Source organism: Giraffa tippelskirchi, chromosome 3, assembly GCF_054371585.1.
Source record: "Giraffa tippelskirchi isolate mGirTip1 chromosome 3, T2T-mGirTip1v1.2.pri, whole genome shotgun sequence".
Taxonomy (NCBI): Eukaryota; Metazoa; Chordata; class Mammalia; order Artiodactyla; family Giraffidae; genus Giraffa; species Giraffa tippelskirchi.
In genome coordinates, this window is record NC_137277.1 from 24400136 (window position 1) to 24426889 (window position 26754).

The 26754-nt window shown below is 37.8% G+C and overlaps 1 protein-coding gene across 1 annotated transcript in view; it reads right to left on the reverse strand.

The window, feature by feature from the left end:
• Window positions 1–26754, reverse strand: part of SKAP1 (src kinase associated phosphoprotein 1) — a 305305-nt gene that overhangs the window by 216469 nt on the left and 62082 nt on the right. Inside the window, exon 3 of the mRNA XM_081582429.1 lies at window positions 9144–9169. Coding sequence (XP_081438555.1) covers window positions 9144–9169 — 26 coding nt within the window. The remainder of the gene's footprint in view (window positions 1–9143; window positions 9170–26754) is intronic.

Below are 26754 nucleotides of genomic sequence, written 5' to 3' on the forward strand. Positions count from 1 at the left end.
GTCAAGGCTATGGTTTTTCCAGTGGTCATGTATGGATGTGAGAGTTGGACGGTGAAGAAAGCTGAGCGCCGAAGAATTGATGCTTTTGAACTGTGGTGTTGGAGAAGACTTTTGAGAATCCCTTGGACTGCAAAAAGATCCAACCAGTCCATCCTAAAGGAGATCAGTCCTGGGTGTTCATTGGAAGAACTGATGTTGAAGCTGAAACTCCAATACTTTGGCCACCTCATGGGAAGAGTTGACTCATTGGAAAAGACCCTGATGCTGGGAAGGATTGGGGGCAGGAGGAGAAGGGGACGACAGAGGATGAGATGTTTGGATGGCATCACCGACTCAATGGATATGGGTTTGGGTAAACTCCAGGAGTTGGTGATGGACAGGGAGGCCTGGCATGCTGTGATTCATGGGGTCACAAAGAGTCGGACACGACTATGCGACTGAACTGAACTGAACTGAACTGAACTATGGGTAAGATAAGCAGGCCTGACAATGTGAAACATCTTTTAACATACTGAAGAAAAAGTGAGTTTTCTTGTGAGTAACATAGACCTCCAATACCACTAATGCTGGAATGGCAAAAAGTGATGAAATTCAGCCTCCTATTGCCCCTCTGCCAAATAGGAACTCCTGTTCATGTATGAAAATAATGTGTATAACAACAACATTTACAAACAAAGCCTCTTACCATCAACAATTCTGTTCAATGTTTGGTCTTTTTTGGAACAGAAGTTTCACATGGAAAAGTATCTCCTTATATTTAAATTTTATTTTTCCATCTTTATTGGGGTACCACTAACAAAGAAAGTGCACTAGTCTTAAGAAAAGTGGTATCACTTTTTAAGTTTAGGAAAATGCCTTTTAGAGATGAACTGTGATCAAGAGCTTTCTAAACTGGCAAGTGTGTGTTAAGTGCATGTCAGCTGACAGGGACAGATAAGTTCAGAGATTGGTTCTTCCACTCTTTGCCTCTCAAGAGTTAGTACTGACTGGAATCTTTATTCTACATATCAGGTAACTCCCCTTGTATATAACTTAACAGTTCCTTTTCTGTTTTAATAGGATTTAGCCTGGCAAACAATAACTATTAAACAAGTTTCCAAGAGAAGTATGTGTTGCTGAGAAGCACAGTGAAATGCTGTATAATAGAATTGGGCTTAACCATCACCTTATTCAGTGTCCAAATATCAAACAAACTCATTGGTTTTCAAGTCCAAGGGCTTATTCACAAAGAATTTTAAGCAGAGACCCCAAAAATGTTGTATTCAAATTAACCAGAGATTTCTCTCAACACTTTGGGTCCAAAACATGAAAATTCATTAGAGGCACAATTCCTGAAGTAAATTAATATTTATACCAAAATTCTTTGTTCAGGAACTGTACTCTTTACCTGATTTTCTGTATTGATCCAGGGATAATTCTATCTAAGAAAAAATAGTTTATAAGTTTTTTTCCTCAACAAGTTTCCAGGCTAATAAAACAAAATTAAAGCAGTCATTAATCTACTGCTTTATTTTCTTTGCCATCTACATAATGACAAGAATCAGAAGTTCTATGAACTTTTAATTACCACACATGCAAAAAATAAAGGCTAAGATAGGGTAAAAAGATATTCTTTATCAATTACCATGGGTATTATATGATCCTATCTTATCATTTATTTTAAAGTACACTTTTAAGTGGTAGGTTAACCTGCCACACCTATGTAATACTGGTTTCCAAACACAAAACAACAGAGAATACTGCTATTTTATATCATCAGGATCTCACCTATAAATTCATATGTAAAAATAAACAAGGAAAAAACATGAATGGATATAAACTACCAAATCATGATTTTATTGAAAAAGAGCTACTGTATTAAATCAAGTTTTTTGGTGTGCTTCTTTTTCTCCCAAGCTTTGTTGATATATCATTGACATACAATATTGTATTAATTTTAGATGGACATCATAGTGATTTAGTACATGTATACGCTAAGAAATTTAGGGGGGGATTTTCCATAAACTTTTAATGAATTGAAAATATATTAACAGGGAAGACTCCTCCACCAAGACTGTAAGTTTAGTCAACATCCATTACCTCGCATAGCTACAATTTTGTTCTTATGATAAGAACTTTTGAAATCTACTCTGTTAGCAACCTTCAAATACACAATACAGTATTGTTAACTATAGTGAGCTTTATTAAATAAAAAAGTTAAGCATGCCCACAGCAAAAATTTCAAACATTACAAAAAGGTGTGTAATGAAAGCTCATCTTTCCTCCCTTCTCATGGTTCTCTCCAGAGGCAATGTGTTTCGAGGCTATTCTATGAATTTTCTGTCTAAATATAACAAGTGTCTGTGAGAGTAGTAAGTCTTTTTGTTTAAAAAAAACAACAAATGGTAGCATTTGTCTTATCCTGTAACCTGCTTTTCCTCCTCATCATTTATCTTGGAGGTTGCTTCATATTAGCAGAAATAGACTTACTTCGCTTTTAACTAATTTTTAGCCAAAAAATAATTAATGCACATGGTGAAAATTCAAATTGTACCAAAAGATATAAATAACAAAGATTCTCTCTGTACTCACACTGGTACCTGCCTCAGCAGGGGTACCATGGTTAATAGATTCATGTGTATCCTTCCAAAAATATACTATATACAAATAAAAGCAAGCACACATGCATGCGTGTGTGTGCACGTACACACATGCACAGAGGGCATACTGTCCAAACTGCCCTCGTCATTTAACAATATGTTTTGGAGAGCTCTCCAAGATACACATATATATTCCTTTAATCTCCATGTAGCATTCCACTAAATGCATATAACATACTTTATTTAACTAGTCCCCTATTGCTGAGCATTTAGGCTGTTTGGAGTCCTTGCTATTCCAAACAATGCTATAAAATAACATTTGTGTGTATAATACATTGTATAGGGAATACAGAAGGCAGCAGCATCTGATTCAAATGAGTTCTTTTGCCTGCATGAAAGTCAGTTCTTTTTCTTGTGTCTCAAGATCACATATGCCAAGATGGGACTTTACAAAGGACATCAAAGCCTTAGAAAGTTTTAAGGTTAGAAAGAAAAAAAAAGTGAGTCTTTTTGTTAAAAAAAAAAAAACTAACCTTTGACAGAAGCTGCAAAACAGTGCATTAGTTTAAAAATGCATTATTGCATTATTCCACTTTAGAAAAACCCAACCAGTAGATGTATAGGAAGTAAAATATTTGAAAAGGTATCAAAGTCAGTAATTAAATTCAAAAACAATGTGTGTGTATATGTCCACTTTCTACAGATTAATTTGTATAACATGTAGCAAATAGGGAAAGGGGAGAAAGGTCCAAAGGAAGTCAAGTCACAAAAGCAGCTGTCAAGATTGTTGATGCTAAAAGTTTGGGCTAAAGCCAAAGGCAGGAGCATTCGTCCCGTGTACATTTCCCCCTATTAAATTCCCAAAAGACATGGAAAACATTCTGGAAGATTTCTTTTTAAAAAGTAGTATAGGTTAGGATATTCTAGGTTCATAACCAACACTTGTGTTTATAAAATATTAGCATTCCAGGAATAGTGATAGAAAGACACTTAACAATAAATTACAAATATTGTAAATTCAGACTTTTTCTTACATTTGCAAACACATCATAAATTTCGGCTATGTTTCTTTGTGTAAATCCTACTTATGACTGTGCTAAAACCTTCTGGCATGAATGCAAAGAGTATTTTCATAAATAAAACTTGTAAAATCACTGTACACTCCATTAATTCAAAAACACTTCTCTTCAACTTCAAAGGGAAAACTTTCTCTCCTTTTTTTAGTGCTAAGATGGTGTTTCTTTGCTGCTTTAATGGCTTGCTTCTTGTAGTTGTCATAACTACATGCTCCAAGTATGTGATAGTAAGAGAAGAGAAGGAAAGTGACATCCATGCTTCGATTCAACATGTCTCAGACATTACAGAGCAATAAGCTCATAAATCTAACCTCTAAAGTACCTACCAATAAAAAGTCTGCACACACAGCCTTTAAATGCAAAATCTCACAAATTATATATATATGTACATATATACTCATATATATATAGTGAGTTAAATGGCCCTATACCAGGGTTCAGCTGGAATGGATGAATATTATGGAAAGATATGTGAATATATATTACCTAAGTTCCATACATGGATTTACTTGCATAGCCTTGCTACCACTTCAGTAAGTGCCTACCAAGCGGCAAGCACTCCTCATGAGTTCATCATCTTATTAAAATTCATTACAACTCATAATAACTGTGAAGAAGATGTTATTAGGGCTTCCCAGGTGGCGCTAGTGTTAAAGAACGTGCCTACTAATGCAGGGGACGCAAGGGATGCAGGTTCGATCCCTGGGTTGGGAAGATCCCTTGGAAGAGGGCATGGCAACCCACTCCAGTATTCTTGCCTGGAGAATTCCATGGACAGAGGAGCCTGGTGGGCTACAGTCCTCAGGGTTGCACAGCATCAGACACAACTGAAGTGACAGCACACGCACACACATAGATATTATTAGCAAGATTTTGTAAATGAGAAGGTAATGTCACTTGCTATAGCTCACAATGCTTGTTAGTAAAGGAACTGGGATTCAAATTCAGGTCTAACTTCAAAGCTCATGCTCTTTCCTTAACAAAACATTAAACTTGAAACAAAAACTTAAAAAAAAAAACCCTCATTATTTTATGTATTTTGTGTCCAAGATACATAAAGTATCTCATGCTTTAATGTATCAGGTTTCATAATAGAAACAAAATATCGTTACATTTTTTATTAATTTCAAACTAGTTTTTTTCTTTTATTCTTGCATTATGGTGAATTTTAAAAATGTACAAAAGTACGAAAAAGTGTAATACCCCCTCTTGGACACATTGTCCAGCTTCAACATAATTTATGATCCATTTTATTTCATCTACACCCCACCTCATTTATTTCTTCCTCTCCCATACTATTTTGAATAATACATCAGAATCTATTACTTTATCTTCAAATATCACAGCATACAAATAAAAACATAATGCCATTGTAACACCTAAAAAATTAGCAGTAGATTCTCAACATAAAAAAATCCAGTCAGTGTTCAAATTTCTAATTCTCTCGTAGATTTTATAGTTTGATTCAGGATGCAAATAAGGTTCACACATTAGTTGATATGGCTTTTAAATCTCTTTTAATCTATAGTTAATGTGGTTTTATAATAACATTTTCTTTATTCACTTTGTATTATTTGCTTTTGCCAAGCTGTATTTTTTGGCATCAATTCACTTTGACAAGGGATATAGGCCTGCCACTTCAAAATAAGATTTTTAAGATTCACATAGTGGAAAGTTTTCATACTGAAATATACCAAGTAATTTTCTCATAAACCCTCTACATCACCTATGCAGATACTCAAAGAATCTTCAAGTTGGCAAGAAATTTCACTGGTCCATATTTACCATTATTGCAAGTATAATGTAAGGGACCATTGGACAGAAAAAATACCATTTTGTTACATATATTTATGATATTCCCATGGTCTTTCTTAAATTTTTATTTAAATATTGTATCATTTGTTTTAGACTCTGGATCCAATGGTGGGAATTTTTCTAATACTCATGAAGAAGTTTTATAGCAATAAATTTAAATTATAAACACTATGCCTTGTAACTGAAACTTTTTCTAACTGTCACTAGGATCAATACCATCAAGTGCTATGGCTATCTAAAAAGGTAAAGCTAATATTGTTGCAGAAATTTGAGCAATATCACACTTTAAATATCTGATTGCTGAAATGGTAAAAGTTCCACAGCAAAGATTCCAATGTACTTTCTTTGTAATTTTAAGTGAATTTAAGTAGAGAAAAAGTTCTCAAAGTAAACAGAGCTTGAATTATCAAAGGAATCTCAATCTTATTAAAAAATAAAAATAAAAAGTCTTTCCCATGTTTCACAATTTTGTTCAAGCCCATTAAAAGAGGTCTTTCATTTATGTTCCTTCTATATTAAAGTATTAAATTATTGGGATTATTTTTCTTCCTATTTCATTATTTTTAAATGAACATCATTCAGGAAGTTAAAAAGTGGATGAATACGAAAATTTAGGTGAAAATGGAAGGAAAGAATTATCATAATACCATGAACAGAAACTATACTGTGTCCAGTCACTGTGCTAGGACTTACACGTATTACTATTAGTCGTCATGACAACCTGCAATGAGGCAGTAAAATACAGCAATGAAGATACTGGGCTCTAGAATACTAATGAGCATGGAGTTTCTTATTAGGGTGATGAACACGTTCTGAAATTAGACAACGGTGATGGTTGTGCAACTCAGTGACTAAACTAAAAAACCACTGATGCATACTTTTAAAGGGTTAATTTTTTGTTATGTGAATTATATCACAATAAAGCTTTTATATTTTCTAAAAAGAGTACATGTTACGAAGTCATACTGATTAAGTTAGACTCCTTGAGGAGATTGGCTTTGAGCAATTCTCTTAACCACTCTCTGCCTCAGTAGCCACATCTATCAGATGGGTATATTAACAGTACTTATCCCATAGGGCTATTCTGAAGGTTAGATAAGATAATGCAGGTAAAAGACTTCACACAGTGTCTGGCACATCTTTATTTTATAGATAAGGAAGCCAGGATTCAGAAAAATGAAACAACTTGCTAAGTTCACATAACCTTTAGCTAAATGGTATAGTGACACTTGAACCCAGGATTATTAGGCCTCAACGCCCATGCTCTTTCTACCACGCCCTGTTTCTTCTCCAGAACAGGGACAAAACTCTCCTGATACTATTCCATGATCACTCTTCCGTCGCGTTAAACCTGGCATTGAATGGAATGACGGATAAGAAATGCTTTGCTTGAAATCCTTCTCTAGGTCTAGGCAGTCTACTCTCCCAAGTATCTTTCTTTTAAAGGTTACCTTTTCAGCACATTGTGTCAACTCTTCTATAACTAAGGACTATTTTCCCTCTAGGTACCAGACTCTGGCACAAATATTCTGAAGAATACGTATGTGTGTTTAGGGAAATGCACAGAGTTAATAAAATTCATCCCATCACCTTCCTGCACAAAAATTCTGCCACAGATAAAAATGCCAGGAATGTTTGGGGCCACCATTTCTGTCCTTCTTCACTCCCTTCCCAATACTACCTGGTCTTCCAGGGCTCTTAAAATACTTCTGCCATCTGTTCTACTTCTTACATATTCTTATTCTTTTCATAATCCCAAATTGCCCCACAGTATCTTAAACAGACCTGTTACTGCTCCCACCCAACCTACATTTTAGAAGCAAACAATCTGCTAAGATCTGACCAAAACGGCAAGGTAAAAGATACCCCTTCTTTCCTCTTCTGCCCCTTAAAACTGTCTTAGTGGGAGGAGCAAAGCTGGGGGCAAGCCACATGTACATAGGTTTTTCTATTTTATCTTTTCTTACATTATTTCCAAATGAGCAAAGAATATCCAGTTTGCTACATATACCCAATCATTGTCAAGAAGTAAACAGTTTTCTGTTCTAAATAAACTCTTCAGTTGTCTCCTTGACTGATCTATCTCTGCCTTCTTTCTAAGAGAAAGACTGTGTAGAAGTTGCCCTATGCTGGAAGATGACTATAATACCACTGTTACAAGAATCTGGTGAGATGTGTGCTTTGTCTTTTGAGTCCCACACAGTCCCCTGTGTTAAGCTCTAAAATTATTTTCTCTTCTCAACACATTACTATACCACATCTCTGACACTAATTCTTTATTTCTCCTTTAGGTAATTAATTCTATCTTCACAGTTCCATTCATTTCTGCCAGTTTACATTCATATTCTGCCCCCTGTGGATTTTGGTTAGCATCTGTTAAACCCTGAACTATAGGGCCATTTCTTGAATAGCATATTTCACATTTTGCAAAACAAACTGCTATATTAGTACATATAATTCTCTATTCTCAATCTATGTTTTCAGCTATAAATGCTTTAGGACAGTGAGATATACAGTAACACCATATCACATTATTTAAAATGTTACAAATGCTATGGTTATAATTTACAAAAGTTTAAAAACTTTAAAAATATAATATTTTATTTTTAAAGTTTGCTTTTAAAGAAAACCTTTATAGACTTCAAAGTATGAGCTAGTAAAATTAAAATTTTAATAAAACTAGTATCATTACAGTTTGAATTTTTTAAGGTACTACTGCTCACTGAGATGGATACACTGACAATGTTAAGAAAATAAAAAAAATATTGGAAAAGCTTGCAATTGGTTAAAAAATTTTATAGAGCAAAATAGTTCATAAAGCTATTTTAGTTTAAAATGCTCTGTGATTTTTCTGAGAAAATAAAAACCTCCCATTTGTAACAAGTTGAGATAGTTAATACTCAGAATGATGTTTCTGACATTCTCAACCAGGGTACTAAAAATAAAGAATGCATATGCTTTAAAGGCACCCCCTCAAACTGAATTCAGAAAAATTTTCAATTTTGAACCTTTTAAAAATGTGTTTTAATCCTGTCTCTTTTTTTCAATTTTGCACACAGCTGTCTGTTGTACTTTTTAGAATCATGCCAGATGCTGGGTTCATCAAGCAAAAGCAGGAAAACAATGGTTTGAAAGCAATTAGAAGCACTGAGGCTGCAGCGAGGCTCATATTAAAATGTGATAACACCATTCTAGTGGGAATTTCAACACTACTCCATTTCTGACATTTTTCTGCTGCCAGACAGGCAGGCTGTGTGGAAGAGCACTGTGATTGAGGAGGTAACATACTGGAATTTATTTCTGGAGCAATGAAGGATTAGTTGAGTTGGAGCCCTCCCAAGGCTTTCATTATGGACTCGGCCACCATTTTATTTGAATGCCGGTGGATTCTGTTGGCATCTAACAATGCTCAAGGAATAAAAGCATGCTAAAGCTTTGGTCCTATAAAATAATCTAGCACTAATTCATTCAGAAGGCAGAAGCATCAGGGCTTCTTATTGCTAAAAAGCAGGGCAAGGGAGCCCAGCAGGGTGAAGGTTAATTAAACACTCCACTAACTTTCCTCAGAAAAGGCTAATGCCACCCTATGGAGAAGCTTACTTAGAAGATACAGAAGTAACAATACCACCTACACATTTTTAGTATGAACCATAAACGGTTGGAGAGGACTCACCTTGGGACTGAAAATTCCAAAAGTATCTGAAATAAAAGGAAAAAGAATGGAGATAAGTCAAACTTGTATTTCTCAATCGTGGCATATGATAGCAATAGCAGTCCTTCCAAAAAGCTTCCTAAAGAGTCAATAACTAGCCAAAGCCACAATCTACTCTAAGAAAAACCGAAGGTTGTCCTTGAGATTTGAAAGATTCTTAAAGGCTTGAAAGGGACATTTAACTCACTGTATCCCCTTAGAGATAAGTTTGACTTTAGAGCTGGGAAGGTCCTAAAATATTACCTAGCCATGGTCCAGGTTTCTCCTAAGGAGCTCTGCAGGCTTTGAGCAGGACAATTCCTTGTTTTGATAACCTATCTTGTGTATTACAGGACAATCAGCATCATTGGTTCTGGGCACCAAAAACCAGTGGCACCCCCAGTTGTTATGACAATTAAAACACCCCCCCAACACATCCCCAAATACCTTCTAGGCCTAAATTCTTAATTTTACAGGTGATGCATGAACAACTGACTCAAGGTCATCTAATATTTTAGTGTCTGAGCCAAGACTGGGGCTCTTGCAATTCAGTCTATCATTCCAGCTCCTCTTTTATTTTGGGAAATGACTGGCAAACCCCATAACCCTTGAAGTCTTACAAATAATGAAATGGCAATAGCAGAAGGGATCATTTGCAAGTCACTTATTTGAAATCTAAACTGCTTCCCCCGCCTCCCCACAGAAGCATGTTATATATAGTGGCTACCCACAAAAGTCTATTGTACTTTGGACTCCATTTCCTCCTGCCTTCACAGGATACTTACATTATTCTACATCGATTTTCTCTTGTATAAATTCAATCTCTTCCTCTCAACATGGCCCTTTCCATCAGCATTTATGCTTATATAAAAATAAAGCAAACCTTCCCTCACCCACTTCATATCCCCCTATCTGCTGTCCTCTTTCCTTTAACATCACAGTGAAATTTTCAAAAGTGTTGGCTCTAGTTTCTCTTTATTTCCTTACCTCCCACCCGCTCTTCAACATATCCCAATCTTGCTTACGGTCACCACATATTAATTCTTGCTATAAACATAGTAATCTCTATCCCTCTAAGTGGAAAGAATATTTTTCTATCCTCATCTTGACTTCTCAGGGGCATATATGAGTATAACAGCATTTTTTCCTAAGGAGAGAGTTCACAGTTTTAATCCAATTCTTAAAAATATTCCAAAAAAGATGAGGAAAAGGGTAATACATTGATGATAATGCTGTGTCTTCTAGTACGTGAAAGTGAAAGTCACTCAGTCATGTCCGACTCTTTGTGACCCCATGGAGTCCATGGAATTCTCTAGTCCAGAATACTGGAGTGGGTAACCTTTCTCTTCTCCAGGGGATCTTCCCAACCCAGGTATCTGGCATTGCAGGCAGATTCTTTACCAGCTGAGCCATAAGGGAAGCCCAAGAATACTGGAGTGGGTAGCTTATCCCTTCTCCAACAGATCTTCCCGACCCAGGAATCAAACCCGGGTCTCCTGCATTGCAGGTGGATTCTTTACCAACTGAGTTCATGACTGACATAAGGTGTGGCTACTTTGGGGAGGAACACCAGCCCAATGAACATCTAGGTTATTTCTTTATAAAAATTCAGAAAATGGAGAGGAAGGAGATATGCAGGGAGTATACATCTCTGGAGTATAATCCAAAGATGAATTTGTGGGAAATAAACAGAGTTGAGAAGAGAACGTGAATAAACCTTGCGACTGATTTTTCTTGTTCCTTTTCTTTCTCAGAACAGTTCTGGACTGGCAATCAGGTGAAGGAATGTTAAGATGCTTGGATTAGAGGGCAAGTAAAGATCAGAACAGCTTTGACATCTTCAGTGGAAAGGGGGAAAGGGGATGAGAAAGGGAAGGGTGGGAAATATAAAGGTGCAGCATCTGGGGAAAAGGGCATCCACATTGACATAAGGGCATATGTAAACTGAAACTAGCTGCAACTTAAATAATTTGTTTATATTAGTATGATGGGTCAATTTCCACCGAGCAGACACTGCCACTTCCCAATGAACTTGGCCAATGTGAAAAGTTCTCCATAAATCTCCTGTCTGTAAAACACAGCTTACCAAGCAAATTATCAAGAGGGTGAACAATTTTCCATCTTCTTTCCATTCCTATTTTTCCATCTTTTCTCAAGGTGTTGCCTTGCCCCCCCAATTTCAATCATTACCCAACCTCTATCTAGTTCAATATAAATGGAAATTAGGATATGAACATGTGCAAATTGTGTGTGTGCACTCCTCTTTCCAAAATGTTAGTGACAGCAACAGCAAAAACTTGGCTAACAAATGTTTTCACTTACTGATTGAGAAAAAAACTTAGCCATGCCCCAGTGGCAGTTAAAGGGCCAATTCATGGTAAATTGTCAAAATAGATAAAATGTTACTAATGATCTCAGTCTCTTACCTGTTCCCCTCACCCCTGCCCTCCACAATCTCCATTCCAACTCACACACATTTTCAGTTCCTTTCTCTACATACTATCAAGTGTCCTGGTTTCACTTGCTAGTTAAGGAGATGTTATATGTTCACATATACCAAGTATTGCTTCTCCCAATAGTAGTTATATCTTAAGAAGGCCGTTTATGGAGAAAGAATTAAATTTAATTTAATCCAATAAGTAGCAGGTCTATCTAGTAGATGTTAAATAGCAGAATCTGCTTTATTCTTGATGATACTGTAATTAAATATTTCTGTCAATAAAAATTATATATAGAACTTGATGTAGAAAAATGACATGAGGTGGAATATTAGTTCGCTTCTTTCTCAAGAGATATAAAACTACCCTAGTAAACTACCTCTTTTTCCTTTCTTTTTATTTTAACTATTTATTATGTAACAACCCTAAAGAAAGTCTGTACACACACACACACACACACATACACACACCCCTCTATCCCAGAACTCAGAGAGGATACTTCTAAAAGGCAAGGCCAAAAGGTGAACAATCTAACTTCTCACTGGAGGGCACCATGGATTATTCTTTGCTGACTCACTTAAAGTCTTAATCTTATCTTGTTAAATATATCCTATGGACGGCCTTCATTACATTCTCTGGAAAGATGATTCCACACTAGAGAATTCTACTCTCCTCAGGAAGCAGTCAAATGCTGCCAACATCTTCTATTTCTTATCCTTCACTTTAAAAACAATTATCCCTTAGTCAGAGACTCCAACAAGTCTGAAACTAGAAATTTTAAACCAAAATACAAAGACCACAATGGAAATATATAGAAGAAAAAGCATGCAAACACACACACACACCGAGTTGTGTTTATCCTAAAAGCCTCTGAGAATTTCATATCAGGGCTGAGCAGACAGATAGCAAACACTTCTTTAATCTTCTCTTTGAAGCTTCAGCTTCAATATGAAAGGGAAGCTATCACTCCTCTACAATATCCATACTCGACATCATCAGGTCCATGCAAATAATATTTGGAACTGGAAAATAGATGAGTACAGAATGAGCAGAGAGAAAATGCTGCAACCATATTGATGATGACGATTTTCACATTCAGTCAAAATAAATCCATCTTTACTTGTGCCTCCAAAATTAAAATGGAAGAATAATATTTTACAACGTTTAGTCTATGCTACAGAATAAAGTCTTAAAAGTTTTATTATTATTATTTATTTATCTATTATTTTTGGCTGCACTGGGTCTTCACTGCTGCACTCGGGCTTTCTCCAGTTGCGGGGGCGGGGGTGGGGGCTACTCTCTAGTTGCGGTGCATGGGCTTCTCGTTGCAGGGGCTTCTCATTGCAAGGGCTTCTCTTGTTGCAGAGCACATGTTCTAGGGCACACAGACTTCAGTAATTTCAGCACATGGGCTCAGTAGATGTGGTGCCCACAGGCTTAGTTGCCCCAAGGCATGTGGAATCTTCCAGGACCAGGGATGGAATTACTGTCCCCTGCATTGGCAGGCAGATTCTTAACCACTGGATCACCAGGGAAGTCCCTGAATAAAGTCTTGAAAATTTAAGGTTACTTTACATGCAAGCCAAAATTTGCTATTTGTGTTTTTAAATTAAAGAAGTTTTCATTGAACTTGAGTTTAAGGAAAGGTGCAGCAAATAAAATGAACTCACTATATTGACGGAGTCTTGATGAGCAGCTATAGCTATCTTAGCAGTAGTAATAGTAATGTTAATAACAATGCTAAGATTTTTAAAAATCAATTGTTGGGCATTGTTTTAAGTACTTATATAAACTTACTTCCTGCACATTCTAACCCTATTATTATGCCCATTTTATAAATGAGGAAACCAAGGCATCAAGAGGTGAGATAACTTGCCCATGGTTTCATAGCTACTAATCAAGGTTTATTAATCCTAGCTAATCCTAGCAACTAGATCCAGAACAGACACTCTAATAAGAAATTAAACAGGAAAGTTTTGGGACTCTGTGTTTCCACTGCAGGGGGAGGTCCATCTCAGATTACATTTCAGTATCTTTCAAATTGCAATCATACTGTTCTAGTTTGTCACTTGAGATTTATGGAATATGAGATTTCTCCTAAAAATGAGGCTATTAACTTTTAATCATTAGTTTGGGGTTTGAAGGTGGGTGTCAAATTCTTGACCATGGAGCTAACCAATAAACATGGTTCGTGAGGTTAAAATATTCAGAGCTTTAACCACTAAGATAGCTAATTAGATAGATCCTGGTGAAGTAGGTAAGACAAATGTAACTATCCTCATTTTATTGGAACTATCTAAGAAGGAAAAATAATTCCATTTCCTAATAATGATAAAACTATGTATTCAGCATTTAACATATGCTAGGTGTTGTGCTCAGTATACATTTTACATGTATTATTTTATCTTCATCATAATCCAATGAGATTATTACTATTACAATGATACTATTACCATCCCCATTTTACAGATGAGGAAACTAAGACTCAGGATGGTCAAACAAATTGACCAGGATCATGCAGCTATTAAGTGGCAGAGTCAAATCTGTATCTAGGTCTGCTGGGTAACTGCGTTTCTACTGGCTGTAATGTAGAAAACAAGTCTAGTACTAAGAGAAGTTATAACTGTTTTGTCAGACAGCTTAGTATCAGGGAGCAGACAATTCAGAGTCTTTAATTTGGAGTCAACTATGGATTCAACTATTTGAGCTTTGGGAAATTCATGAACTCCCTAAAATTATAGGTGAAAAGTAATGTGTGTTTTCTTTTTCCTTGAAAAAGAGTCCATGAACTCCATTAGATTTCAAAAAATGTCAGTAACTCTCCTCCAAAATGATAAGACCTGCTTATCATTAGATGAATAGGATTAGATGAGTAGGGTTAGATGAAAAGGATTATAATGGCATTATAAACCTAGCTATGCAGAAAGGCTAAAATCTGTAATCTAGAACATCTAGATGAAAATCTTTTACAACTAAAGCATTAAGAGTGTTGTTTTACTTGTAACTTACAGAAATTTAAGATCCACCATACATTCCCTGTCTTGGTAAAAAAAAAAAATCAAATATCTTCTTGATGACTTACAGATGTCCAGATTTGAACTTCAGTTTTTTGTACAAAAACAGTGATGTCTTCTAAATGGGTAGGCTATCTGTAATACTCAATGTCCAGAGACTTCTATTTCCCTCTTGATCATGTCTGTTGCCTGGTTATGGCTGTCTCCAAACAAACTGCAAAAACTAACACTAAAGCGTTATCCTGGCATTAGAAATGGCATCTCAGAATTCAGATGGACACCTGGTTGAGCAGGGCTTCAGTAGTAAGTTAATAAGCCTAGGAAAACCCTTGCATTTGACCTTGAGTAGTGAGTCACATGGGAAATACTGATTATACCCAAGGAAATGACTTTTCTGAACAATGCTAATAGTCTCTACACTGAATATTTCCTATAACCTCTTCTCTCATTTGGGAAGATTCAGTTGATTTTGAATTCTCTTTCCACTACCAGTATTCCAACAGAAGGAATGGGCAAGGGGCAAAGGTAATAGGGCATGACACCCAAGAACACAAATGGGAAAAGAGCACCATCTGGTGGAAGTCTCTGATGGAGCATCAAAGGACTGGGACCCAGGGGTGGGGGTGTCCGGCTCTTTGTGACCCCATGGACTGCAGTCCGCCAGGTTCCTCTGTCCATGGGATTCTCCAGGCAAGAATACTGGAGTGAGTTGTCATTCCCTTCTCCAGGGGATCTTCCCAACTCAGGGATTGAACCTGGGTCTTCCACATTGCAGGCAGATTCTTTACTGGTGGGGCCACCAGGGGTGGGGGAGCAAGAATGGGAAAGTCCCTGGGAGTTGTGCCCCCTATAGTCCCCGTAACTTCAAGCCATCAAAACTAGCATCTGCCTACAGGAAGCTTACAATCTTTTCTAAAATATGAGATACACATGAAGAGAATACACATGAAGAGATAGCCAACTTAAGATAATAAATTACAAACAAACACTATGGTAACAAAAAAAAAAGATATGCAGATGATACCACTCTAATGGCAGAAAGTGAAGAAGAACTAAAGAGCCTCTTGATGAGGGTGAATGAGAAGAGTGAAAAAGCTGACTTGAAAACACAACATTGAAAAAACTAAGATTATGGCATCTGGTCCCATCACTTCATGGCAAATAGAAGGGGAAAAAGCAGAAGCAGTGACAGATTTTATTTTCTTGGGCTCCAAAATCATTATAGACAGTGACTGCAGCCATGAAATTAAAAGATGCTTATTCCTTGGAAAGAAAATTATGACAAATCTGGACAGCATATTAAAAAGCAGAGACATCACTTTGCCAACAAAGGTCCATATAGTCAAAGCTATGGTTTTTCCAAAAGTCATGTACGGATGTGAGAGTTTGGCCATAAAGAAGGCTGAGTGCCGAAGAACTGATGCTTTCGAAGACTTGAGAGTCCTTTGGACTGCAAAGAGATCCAGCATTCATACTTTGGTTGCCTGATGCAAAGAGCTGACTCTCTGGAAAAGATCTTGATGCTGGGAAAGATTGAAGGCAAAAGGAGAAGGAGTGGCACAGGATGGGGCTTCTCTGGTCACTCAGCTGGTAAAGAATCCACCTGCAATGCAGGAGACCCCAGTTCAATTCCTGGGTTGGGAAGTCCACTGGAGAAGGGATAGGCTACCCATTCCAGTATTCTTGGGCTTCCCTGGTGGCTCAGCTGATAAAGAATCCACCTGCAATGCAGGAGACCTGGGTTCAATCCCTGGGTTGGGAAGATCCCTGGATGAGATGGTTAGACAGCATCACTGACTCAATGAACATGAATTTGAACAAACTCCAGGAGACAGCAGAGGACACAGGAGCCCTGGCATGCTGTAGTCCATGAGGTCACAAACAGTCAGACACAACTTAGCAACTGAACAACAACAATGGTAACAACAGATGTTGCTGCTGCTGCTGCTGCTAAATCGCTTCAGTCATGTCCGACTCTGTGCGACCCCATAGACGGCAGCCCACCAGCCTCCACTGTCCCTGGGATTCTCCAGGCAAGAACACTGGAGTGAGTTGCCATTTCCTTCTCCAATGCATGAAAGGGAAAAGTGAAAGTGAAGTCGCTCAGTCTTGTCTCACTCTCAACGACCCCATGGACTGCAGCCTAGCAGGCTCCTCCATCCACGGGATTTTCCAGGCGAGAGTACTGGAATGGGTTGACATTGCCTTCTCCATACAACAGATGATAAGCACATAACTCATGTAATAGAAGGAGCGGTCATAAAAAAGTCATGGATTATTTGGGGGGAGGTAATATTTCTGTGATCTTGAGTCTATGTCCACAAATTTTAGAAATTTTAGAAATCCTAGAAGACAGCACCACAAAGTTCTCTTACAAAATACAATGGTCACAATTAAACTTGTATTAAATAATAAACAAGTAACATTATCTGATTTGATTTGATTTGATAGTATCACCCATGACTAAAAAAATTTTTTTAGAAGTCTATTCGCAGATAATAAAAAAGAAATAATATAAAATAAATTCATTAAATAAAATCCTATTCACTGCTAGAGTCTTCTGTAACACAATCACTACATGAAATCCTTGCTATGACATTAACAGTAAAATCTAGGAGCTCAATGATTATGCCCTTTCATTGAAACACTGGAAACCTACATTCTAATATTTCATCCCCTGTGTTCTAGCATTAACACTGCAAATTGTGGTTGCTATGCAATCCCCCTACTCCCTACATGTAACAGACAACCAAATATGACTCAATGAACTATTAAAGAAAAACGCTAGCTAGCTGTGTTGTGGCAAAATGAAAGACATTAAATGTCAGGTCAGAGTTAAAATTTCTTTTCCTTTGTGTAGAAAAACAGGAACAATTGAAGGGCTCGTTGGTCGGTTGGTTTGCTTGTTTTTAAGGATAGGGAATAAAGTCCATTGTGATCAGATCCAGCAGAAATGTGCAGCCTGGATGGGAGAGAGAGGAGCAAATTGGTTTAGGAAGCTGCTGGAGAGCAAGAGAAGGGACAAAAGGTTTCAGAAGGAAAGTCAGAGATGTCTTTTGATTCCAAACCTGTGTTTTGAGAGAGAAAACAAGGCAGAACTCACAAAGAACTCCAGCTGATTATCATATTTTAATCTGCACTATCTTTAGCGCTTGCTCTGCCATTTTTGTCACCACTGATACTTAGAACCTATTTTATTTTTTGCTTGCTTCAGGTTAATAGCTACTCTTAGACACAGAGACTCCTAGTTATCTGATTGATGAATAACTGTTAACTAGATGACTGTGACTGTGCACCATATACTCCCTGAATTTTACAGCTAGAAGGACATCAAAGGTCATTTAGCTCAGCCCCTGACTTTATAGATGAGAAAAAAGAAACATGAGGAAGTTATCTGATTGTACCATAAGAGTTTGAAAATCCACACTGTAGAGCCACGACAGTTTATCTTGTGCAAAATCAGAAACAGGTTCAAAATGTGATATTCATTTGAAAATTCCTTTGGTATTTTTCTTGTTGTGAACATGGTCACTTTATTCACCTGAGCTCAAATATTACATAAATTTTTTTAAGCTGGACTATTTCCTGAGGCTCCTCCAGGCAGCGTGGATTTGTGAACATTAACATGTCAACAAACCCTTTATATCTCAAGTTATGAAAACTGCATTCATTCTCTCAAACAGTAAAAAATCTCCACTATTTGCCAGATACTCCATGAGGGTCTGAGAGCACAGAAAGCCTGAACTGTGGGCCAGTTTGGCTGGAATAACGCAAAATTGTGCAAAAGTGGTGTGAGTGACCTAAAACACACACAAGGTAAAAATTGGGGCCAGCAGAACCTAGGTCTGGCTAATCCCAGAATCCGTCTTACTGCCTGCAGATGAGAGTTTCTGGGGGTGGACCTGGGATCAGATTGAGGGAAGATGCCTAGAGGGGAGAGTCACAGAGAGGCCAGGCCCAGGATGCAGAGAGAAGCCAGGCAGAGGGGCCAGGTGTTCAGAGCAGGTGGAAGAGGCCCATAGCAGATGTTGGGGAGGAGGAGCAGGCAGGGCAGGACTGTGAATGGGTTCCAACCTGAAAGTCTTTGTTTTATCTTGTGAAATAGACTATGATGTCGAGCAAGAGTGAGAGGTGATATGATAAGGTAAAGGCAGCTAAAGACATTAGAGGGAAGAATACTGAGGAAAATTAAAAAGGCTGTTGATACAGAGCATGTGAAATAACTGCCAGGCATCATTAAGGGGTCAGCTGAGGTTGGAGACTAAGATTTACTGTGGTGGCAATCCAATTGTGTCATTTTTCTCCAGTACTAATTAGCTGCCCAGGTGTAAAATCAGAAAAGGTGGACAGCTGAATTGACCCAAGTTTAGAATTTTTCTAGGCTTGTGGGATAAAAACACAAGAGAGTAAGAGAAGACTGGAGGAGCATGCCATGGAACTCAGGCTGGCCAGGGAAGAAACCATGGCTAAAGATGACTATGCTGTCTGTACATATAAAATACTTTAAACAATCAAATATTAAAACAATCAATATTTAATATTCAATTAAAATATTCAAAAATAAGAGATACAATTCATTTACTCTTCTCTCTCAGGACCGTTCTTTGAACCCAAAGTCCCAAACCTCTCCTATCTCGTGTTTCCTGTTTCAGTGGCCAACATCTCCATCCACCCAACTGAAGCTTGGAGTCATCTTTTATCTCATTCCCTATTCTATGTATATCCCATCAATTACCAAGACCTGGAGATTCTATCTTCTTCATTTATTTTTAATCTATCTCCTCTCCCTCACTATGGGCACTGAATTCACTCAAGTCCTCAAAATACCTGACCCAGATCAATATAACCACGTCCAAAGTGGTCTACCTGCCACTTTGCTCCTCTCTGAGCAATTCCCATCAGTGCTGATGGAGAAGGAAGTGCAGCGACTGTGAAGAGCAAAGGCTCTCTCTGCAGATAAGCCTAGGTTGGAGTTCTAGCACCTTCACCTTCTAGCTGTGAGACTGTAGCTGCAGTCTCAGTTTCTTCATCTTTAAAATAGAAATAATAACCATATCTGTCACGTATCATTCTTGGGAGGATAAACTGAGACGATATACATAAAGAACTGAGCATTATGCCTGGCACCTGGCAGCCTTCAGTAAACCTCAACTGTTATGTCATTCAGTCAGTTCAGTCGCTTAGCCATGTCTGACTCTTTGTGACCCCATGGACTGCAGCACGCCAGGCCTCCCTGTCCATCACCAACTCCCGGAGCTTACTCAAACTCATGTCCATTGAGTCAGTGATGCCATCCAACCATCTCATCCTCTGTCGTCCCCTTCTCCTCCTGCCTTCAATCTTTCCCAGCATCAGGGTCTTTTCAAATGCATTAGTTCTTCATATCAGGTGGCCAAAGTTTTGGAGCTTCAGCTTCAGCATCAGTCCTTCCAATGAATATTCAGGACTGATTTCCTTTAGGATGGACTGGCTGGATCTCCTTGTAGTCCAAGGGACTCTCAAGAGTCTTCTCCAACAACTCAGTTCAAAAGCATCAATTCTTCGGCATTCAGCTTTCTTTATAGTCCAACTCTCACATCCATATGTGACTACTGGAAAAACCATAGCCTTGACTAGACGGATCTTTGTTGGCAAAGTAATGTCTCTGTTTTTTAATATGCTGTCTAGGTTAGTCATAACTTTTCTTTCAAGGAGTAAGTGTCTTTTAATTTCATGGCTGCAGTCATCATCTGCAGTGATTTTGGAGCCCCCAAAAAATAAAGTCTGCCACTGTTTCCACTGTTTCTCCATCTGTTTGCCATGAAGTGATGGGACCGGATGCCATGATCTTAGTTTTCTGAATGTTGAGCTTTAACCCAACTTTTTCACTCTCCTCTTTCACTTTCATCAAGAGGCTCTTTAGTTCTTCACTTTCTGCCATAAGGATGGTGTCATCTGCATATCTGAGGTTACTGATATTTCTCCCGGCAATCTTGATTCCAGCTTGTGCTTCATCCAGCCGAGTTTCTCATGATGTACTCTGCATATAAGTTAAATAAGCAGGGCACAATATATAGCCTTGACGTAGTCCTTTTCCTGTTTGGAACCAGTTTGTTGTTCCAAGTTCAGTTCTAACTGTTGCTTCCCGACTTGCATACAGATTTCTCAAGAGGCAGGTCAGGTGGTCTGGTATTCCCATCTCTTTAAGAATCTTCCACAGTTTATTGTGATCCACACAATCAAAGGCTTTGGCATAGCCAATAAAGCCATGGTGGTTTAGCCACTAAGTCGTGTCCAACTCTTACAACCCCAAGGACTGTAGCCTGCCAGGCTCCTCTGCCCATGGGATTTTCCAGGCAAGAATACTGGATTGGATTGCCATTTCCTTCTCCGGGGGAATCTACCCAACCCAGGAATCGAACCCTGGTCTCCTGCATTGCAGGCAGATTCTTTACTGACTGAGCGATGAGGGAAGCCCCAGTAAAGCAGAAATAGATGTTTTTCTGGAACTCTCTTGCTTTTTCGATGATCCAGTGGATGTTGGCAATTTTATCTCTGATTCCTCTGCCTTTTCTAAAACCAGCTTGAACATCTGGAACTTCACAGTTCACGTACTGTTGAAGCCTGGCTTGGAGAATTTTGAGCATTACTTTGCTAGCATGTGAGATGAGTGACTTGTGCGGTAGTTTGAGCATTCTTTGGCATTGCCTTTTTTTGGGACCGGAACGAAAACTGACCTTTCCCAGTCCTGTGGCCACTGCTGAGTTGTCCAAATTTGCTGGCATATTGAGTGCAGCACTTTCACAGCATCATCTTTCAGGATTTGAAATAGCTCAACTGGAATTCCATCACCTCCACTAGCTTTGTTCGTAGTGATGCTTCCTAAGGCACACTAAACTTCACATTTCAGGATGTCTGACTCTAGGTGAGTGATCATATCATCGTGATTATCTGGGTTGTGAAGATCTTTTTTGTACAGTTCTTCTGTGTATTCTTGTCACCTCTTCTTAATATCTTCTGGTTTTGTTAGGTCCATACCATTTCTGTCCTTTATTGAGCCCATCTTTGCATGAAATGTTCCATTAGTGCCATCATTATTCTAACCACCTAACAACATAAAACCAAATCTTATCATTCCCCTGCTTGAAATCCTTCAGTGGGTTACCCCAGTCTGGCCCTCCCCTCCTCGGCTCACACTCCTGCTCTTACACATCACAGCTCTCTCTCTGCTGGCACACTTTTCTCTTCAGGTCCCTCCCTCTATTAGCAAACCCCTGATGGCCCTTTGAGGCTTAGTCCAGTCTCCTGCGTTAGGTGCTCCCCCATGCACTCCCCTTAGCAGCACCTGTATACTGCACCACAAGCTTCTTGTCTCTTTATGTTCCTGAGCCCTCAAGGGGCAGTAACACAGACCTTGCTAAATAAGTGAATGGAGGTGAGAAGCAGAAGAGCTGTCTGTGTTAACCATGAGTAGAGCACTGAGTATATTTCAGGGCAGGGTGGAGACAAAGCTGAAGAGGCAGGCAGAAGGCAAGGGTTTCTAAGCAACGCTACCGAGTGTGGATTTTATCCCAAATAAGATAGGGAGAAGTGCCCTCCTTTTCCTCTAAATTACTCATACAAAGGTAAGAGGGGGAAAAAGAGAAATCAAAGGAAGGAAAGAAAATGAAGAAGAGAAAGATAAAAATAAGTAAGCTTTGTTAAACTAAAACATCCAAATGAAGAAATTTTTCACCCAAAGCCTGGCTTCAAAGACTAACTACAAAATGACCGGCAAAAATAGACTTCAAAAGACACAACCAAATATACATCACAGTGGCAAGAATCCAATATATAAATACAATCAATTTGTTTCCTCATTAAAAGCCTTCATGAACAAAATGATTTAATACAAATGCTAAAGCTACTGACACAGATTAACCGAAAAATAACAACAGAATTTTAATTAAACACATAATATTATTTCACTCATTCACACTAAAACAAAATTTGGATAAATATATAAAAACAGAATCTAGAAAGCATCCTTCTATGGTAACCACTCTAAGACCTATAGTGAATTACTGAAATTAAAAAAAAAAAAAAACCTCCTATACTTAAGTGTATACTTTCTTCCAATTAAGAAATGAGATGTACACAAAAATTCAGAAATCATTTTTAAATTATTCCACAGTTTGGCCCTCAACTTGACTTTTTTCTAATTGTACAAGATTCTATACTAAAATATCATTCTTTCCCATTTATTTCTTTGTACAGTACCTATAGTAGTCACAGTTAAAACCTTATATAAGGTACTCAATTATCCAAATCATAAAAGTAGGGAACTGGCTTAGATCTAAAGGCTAATGACTATGTGACCAGTTCTACTGCTGTATCAATACAGGTCAAGTGTCACCAGCAGTTCAACCACAACAACCAGTCAATCCCAGGACTTACCTGACCCATCCTGGGGCCAGGACTTCTGGTTCTGTCCCACATCAAGGGATTCCCCAGCATCAAAAATGTCTCCAGATGTTGCCAGGCCACGGGGAAGCACTTAAGACAGCAGGCAAACATCAGGACAAGGAAAGGACCAAGACTATTTATTCTGACCTTATCTCCATCCCTCATCCTAGAAGCTAATTAGGTTGAAATGTTGTCAGCTACTGGCTGGCCCTAAGCCCTGCTGGTAAGATCTTCCTGTCAATCAAGCCCAGTCATATTGGGAGACCCTCCTAACCACTCAAACCAAGAGCCTACTCATACTTCCCAGTCAAATCCTTCTTCCTTTGTTCCCCAGTAAAATTGTTCCCCAAGTAAAATTCAGTTTAAAACCAAAATAGCTGCTTATCTAAACAGAAATGGTATCTTCTAATAAATATTTCTACACCTACTTGTCTGATTTTAAGAATCTCCTGGAACCCTAATTGAAACACGAATTCCCCAGGGTCCACACCAGACCTAGTAAATTAACATGTGCAGGTTAGTGACCTAGAAGTCTGTGTTTTTAACAAGATCCGCAGGTAATTCATATGATGGGGCAAGTTTGTAGAATACCATTAAGGACATGGGTATTTCATAAATGGTTGCCTGTTAAGGGAATTATAAGCCTAGTTCAAGTACAGACTGTATTCCAAAATTCATTTACATTGTTTGGGTCTGGAAATGCATTTTCCTAATGAAACAAAATAATAGATAGTGTTAAATTTTCTGCATCTGCTTTAAAAAAATTAAATCTTGTTTACAAATCTGAAATATAGTAAATACAATCTTTAATTTACCAACCAACCACATTTCAAAAGTTGAAGCACAATGCTGGCCATTTAGAATGTATTTTCCCACTGACATAAAGTTCTGAAAAGTGGTTCTATTATCTGGTTATCCATAAAAGCTTGTGAAGCTCATAACAAACCAAAGGCAGCTATGGAATCAAGGATATAAATATGAGCTCAAAGCAAGAGATACTGGGAAGAAAGAAACATCTGTCTTCCTTTTCTGGGCATGCATAGAGAATAAACATAGGCAACCTTTAAGATTCTTATCCCTCTTCTCTCCCTTTGCAACCATCCTCTGCCTCCCAGAGGCCTCAGCCCAGGAACCAAGGACTCATGTGATATCCATAATTCCCTATTAAAGCATCAGCTTACCCATCCCTGTCCCATGCTTTACTCTCTTCAGTCATGTACCTCTTCTCCACAAATCCAGTAAAAATTCCCATTTCCAGGATTTGATTCCATCTTATCTTTTCAGCTATATGTCTCATTACTTCCTTATACCTAATCAACAGAATTATCCTTTGGTTCCCAACAATGGCTAAACTTTTATCTCCTCTGTTTCTTTGTACATGCTATTTTTGTGTGCAATACATCTGATCAAAAATCCATCCCTTTCAAACCCAAGAGTGACTTCTCATCCATGAAGATTTCTTATTTCTATATCCTTTTTATCTTTCTCATTAGGTTGTAAATTTCTTGGGAATATCTATTGGGTATCTACCATGTAACATGCCTTGTATTAAGCACTTTAATATGCATAACAACAATCCTACAAGGTGGGTGTGTTGTATAATTATTCAGTTTATCTGGTTCAAAAACAACAAGTTATAGGAGGACTGGAAACTGTCATATAATCACCACAAAAATGCTTTGCACATAGTAGATGTTCAATAAATATTTGCTGCATGAGTGAAGTAGCATTATTCACTTATGAAGAAATCAAGCCTCAGTAAGAGTGCTGGCCAAACAATCATCCTGCCTTGGTTCAAATTCCAATTCCAAACCCTAACAGCTATATAACCTTGAGCAAGTTCTCTGAACCTCAGTATTCTCATCTGCTAACTGGGGATTATTATAGTATTCACCTCACACCTGTTGTGAGGGATAAATGAGAAAATGTGTGTAAAGTCCTCCAACACTGGGCCTAGCACATCATAACTGTGTGATGAATGTTAGCTGTGACTGTAACTCTTCAGTTGCAGAGCAAGAGTTTCTAAAGCCCTCATTCTTTCTGAAGAAAAGGATCCTCTCTTAACTTTATAACCCTCAGTGTACTAGCACTGTGTGTTGCCCATAACAGAGGTTCAACAAACTTACTGGATTTCCTCAGCACAATCATCTTAACCAAAAGTTAGAAGAAAACCATTCAGTAGGGCTAGTGCACATCAAAGTACTCTGGCATGTAGAGTTTGAATGATTTTTAATTTCTCCTTTTTATCTATTTGTATTTTCTAAATCTCTACAGTGAATGTGTAAATCTTAAATCACTGATATCAGAGCCCTTATCCCTCCAGGTGAATTTATATTTGTAAAAGAGGACTATGTATCTAAACGAATCTCTAAGTGGTGAAAATCCAGGTATGTAACAAATTGAAACCAAACATTTCAGACTGTCTAGAGAAGATACCCATGCATGGTGGGCTCTGTGCTAGCTCTTTTCATGAGTCTGGCCACTTACTGGCCCAAGAACTTCTTGAAAAACAGGGATATATCTTCTCTGACACTGTTTTGATCACCTAGCATTGTGCCCAACAAAGAGTAAACAAATAGCCAATACATATTTGTTAAGTAAATTAACTGCTTCCGGCTTGTAATCCTCACCCTTGCTTTTAGTTAATTCCATTTCTCTTCATGACCAACATGAAAATCAATCACGGTGACTGATGTTTTGAGAAGGAGGAAGTGAATGGTTTACTCAAGCACCATCACTTTGGAAAGCTAGTCTCACAAATACAAATGTTTCACTAAATAGCCACACAGAGTGTAGATAATCCTTTTCTAATGAGGGATTTATCCTGTGTCAGTTCAGTACAGCTCAAAAAGATAAAATCTAAGAAACGGAAGTTGTTCCTAGTCAACAATTAGATACCTCATCTAATGAAGACCTTGAGAATGAACTTCCTTTATTAAAAAAAAAACAACTTATTTTAGAAAAGTCATCATAAATTACTAAAAGGACTGCTGTATTTCAGATGGCTCAAAAATAATCTTACTTTTGTGTGTGTGTGCGCATGCATGCTTAGTTACAGAGTAAAAAAAAAAACCTCCAAATACATCTATTTATTTGAATAGAAGTGACCCAAGGCCACAATTAAAGCCCAATTTCCTCTATCCACATCTCTTTTCCCTGCAGTGTCAACTCCTTTCCCACCTGGAAATAAATACTCTTTGGTTTTTAAATCCCTGCCTCTTTGTAAACCAGGAAAGTCTCTGATATCAGTGATTTAAGATTTACATGTTCACTGTAGAGATTTAGAAAATACAAATAGATAAAAAGGAGAAATTAAAAATCATTCAAACTCTACATTCCAGAAATTACTATCATTAACATTTTGGTATACTTTTTTCAGACATTTTTCTGAATCAAAACAAAAATAATTAGACCATTTCTTCACGTATAGTATATCTTGTTATTCTATATCAATATATCTTTTTCTATAGCACAAATGATTAAATTATCTTCTTTTTTATGTCTCCCCTTTCAACAGAATGGAGGAGCAGAATAAACTAGAACAGGGAGAAGCCTGAAGCAGAGAATCAGAAAAGAGAATTTTGCAAAGCTCTGAGTAAGACTTCAAGAGAGTTAAAATTTAGCCAGTGAGAAAGAGAATAGAAGGGAGAAGACAGATTTAGGATGAAGAATCAATAGGCTTGTTGATGGTTTGGAGAGTGAAGAGAGAGGAGTCAG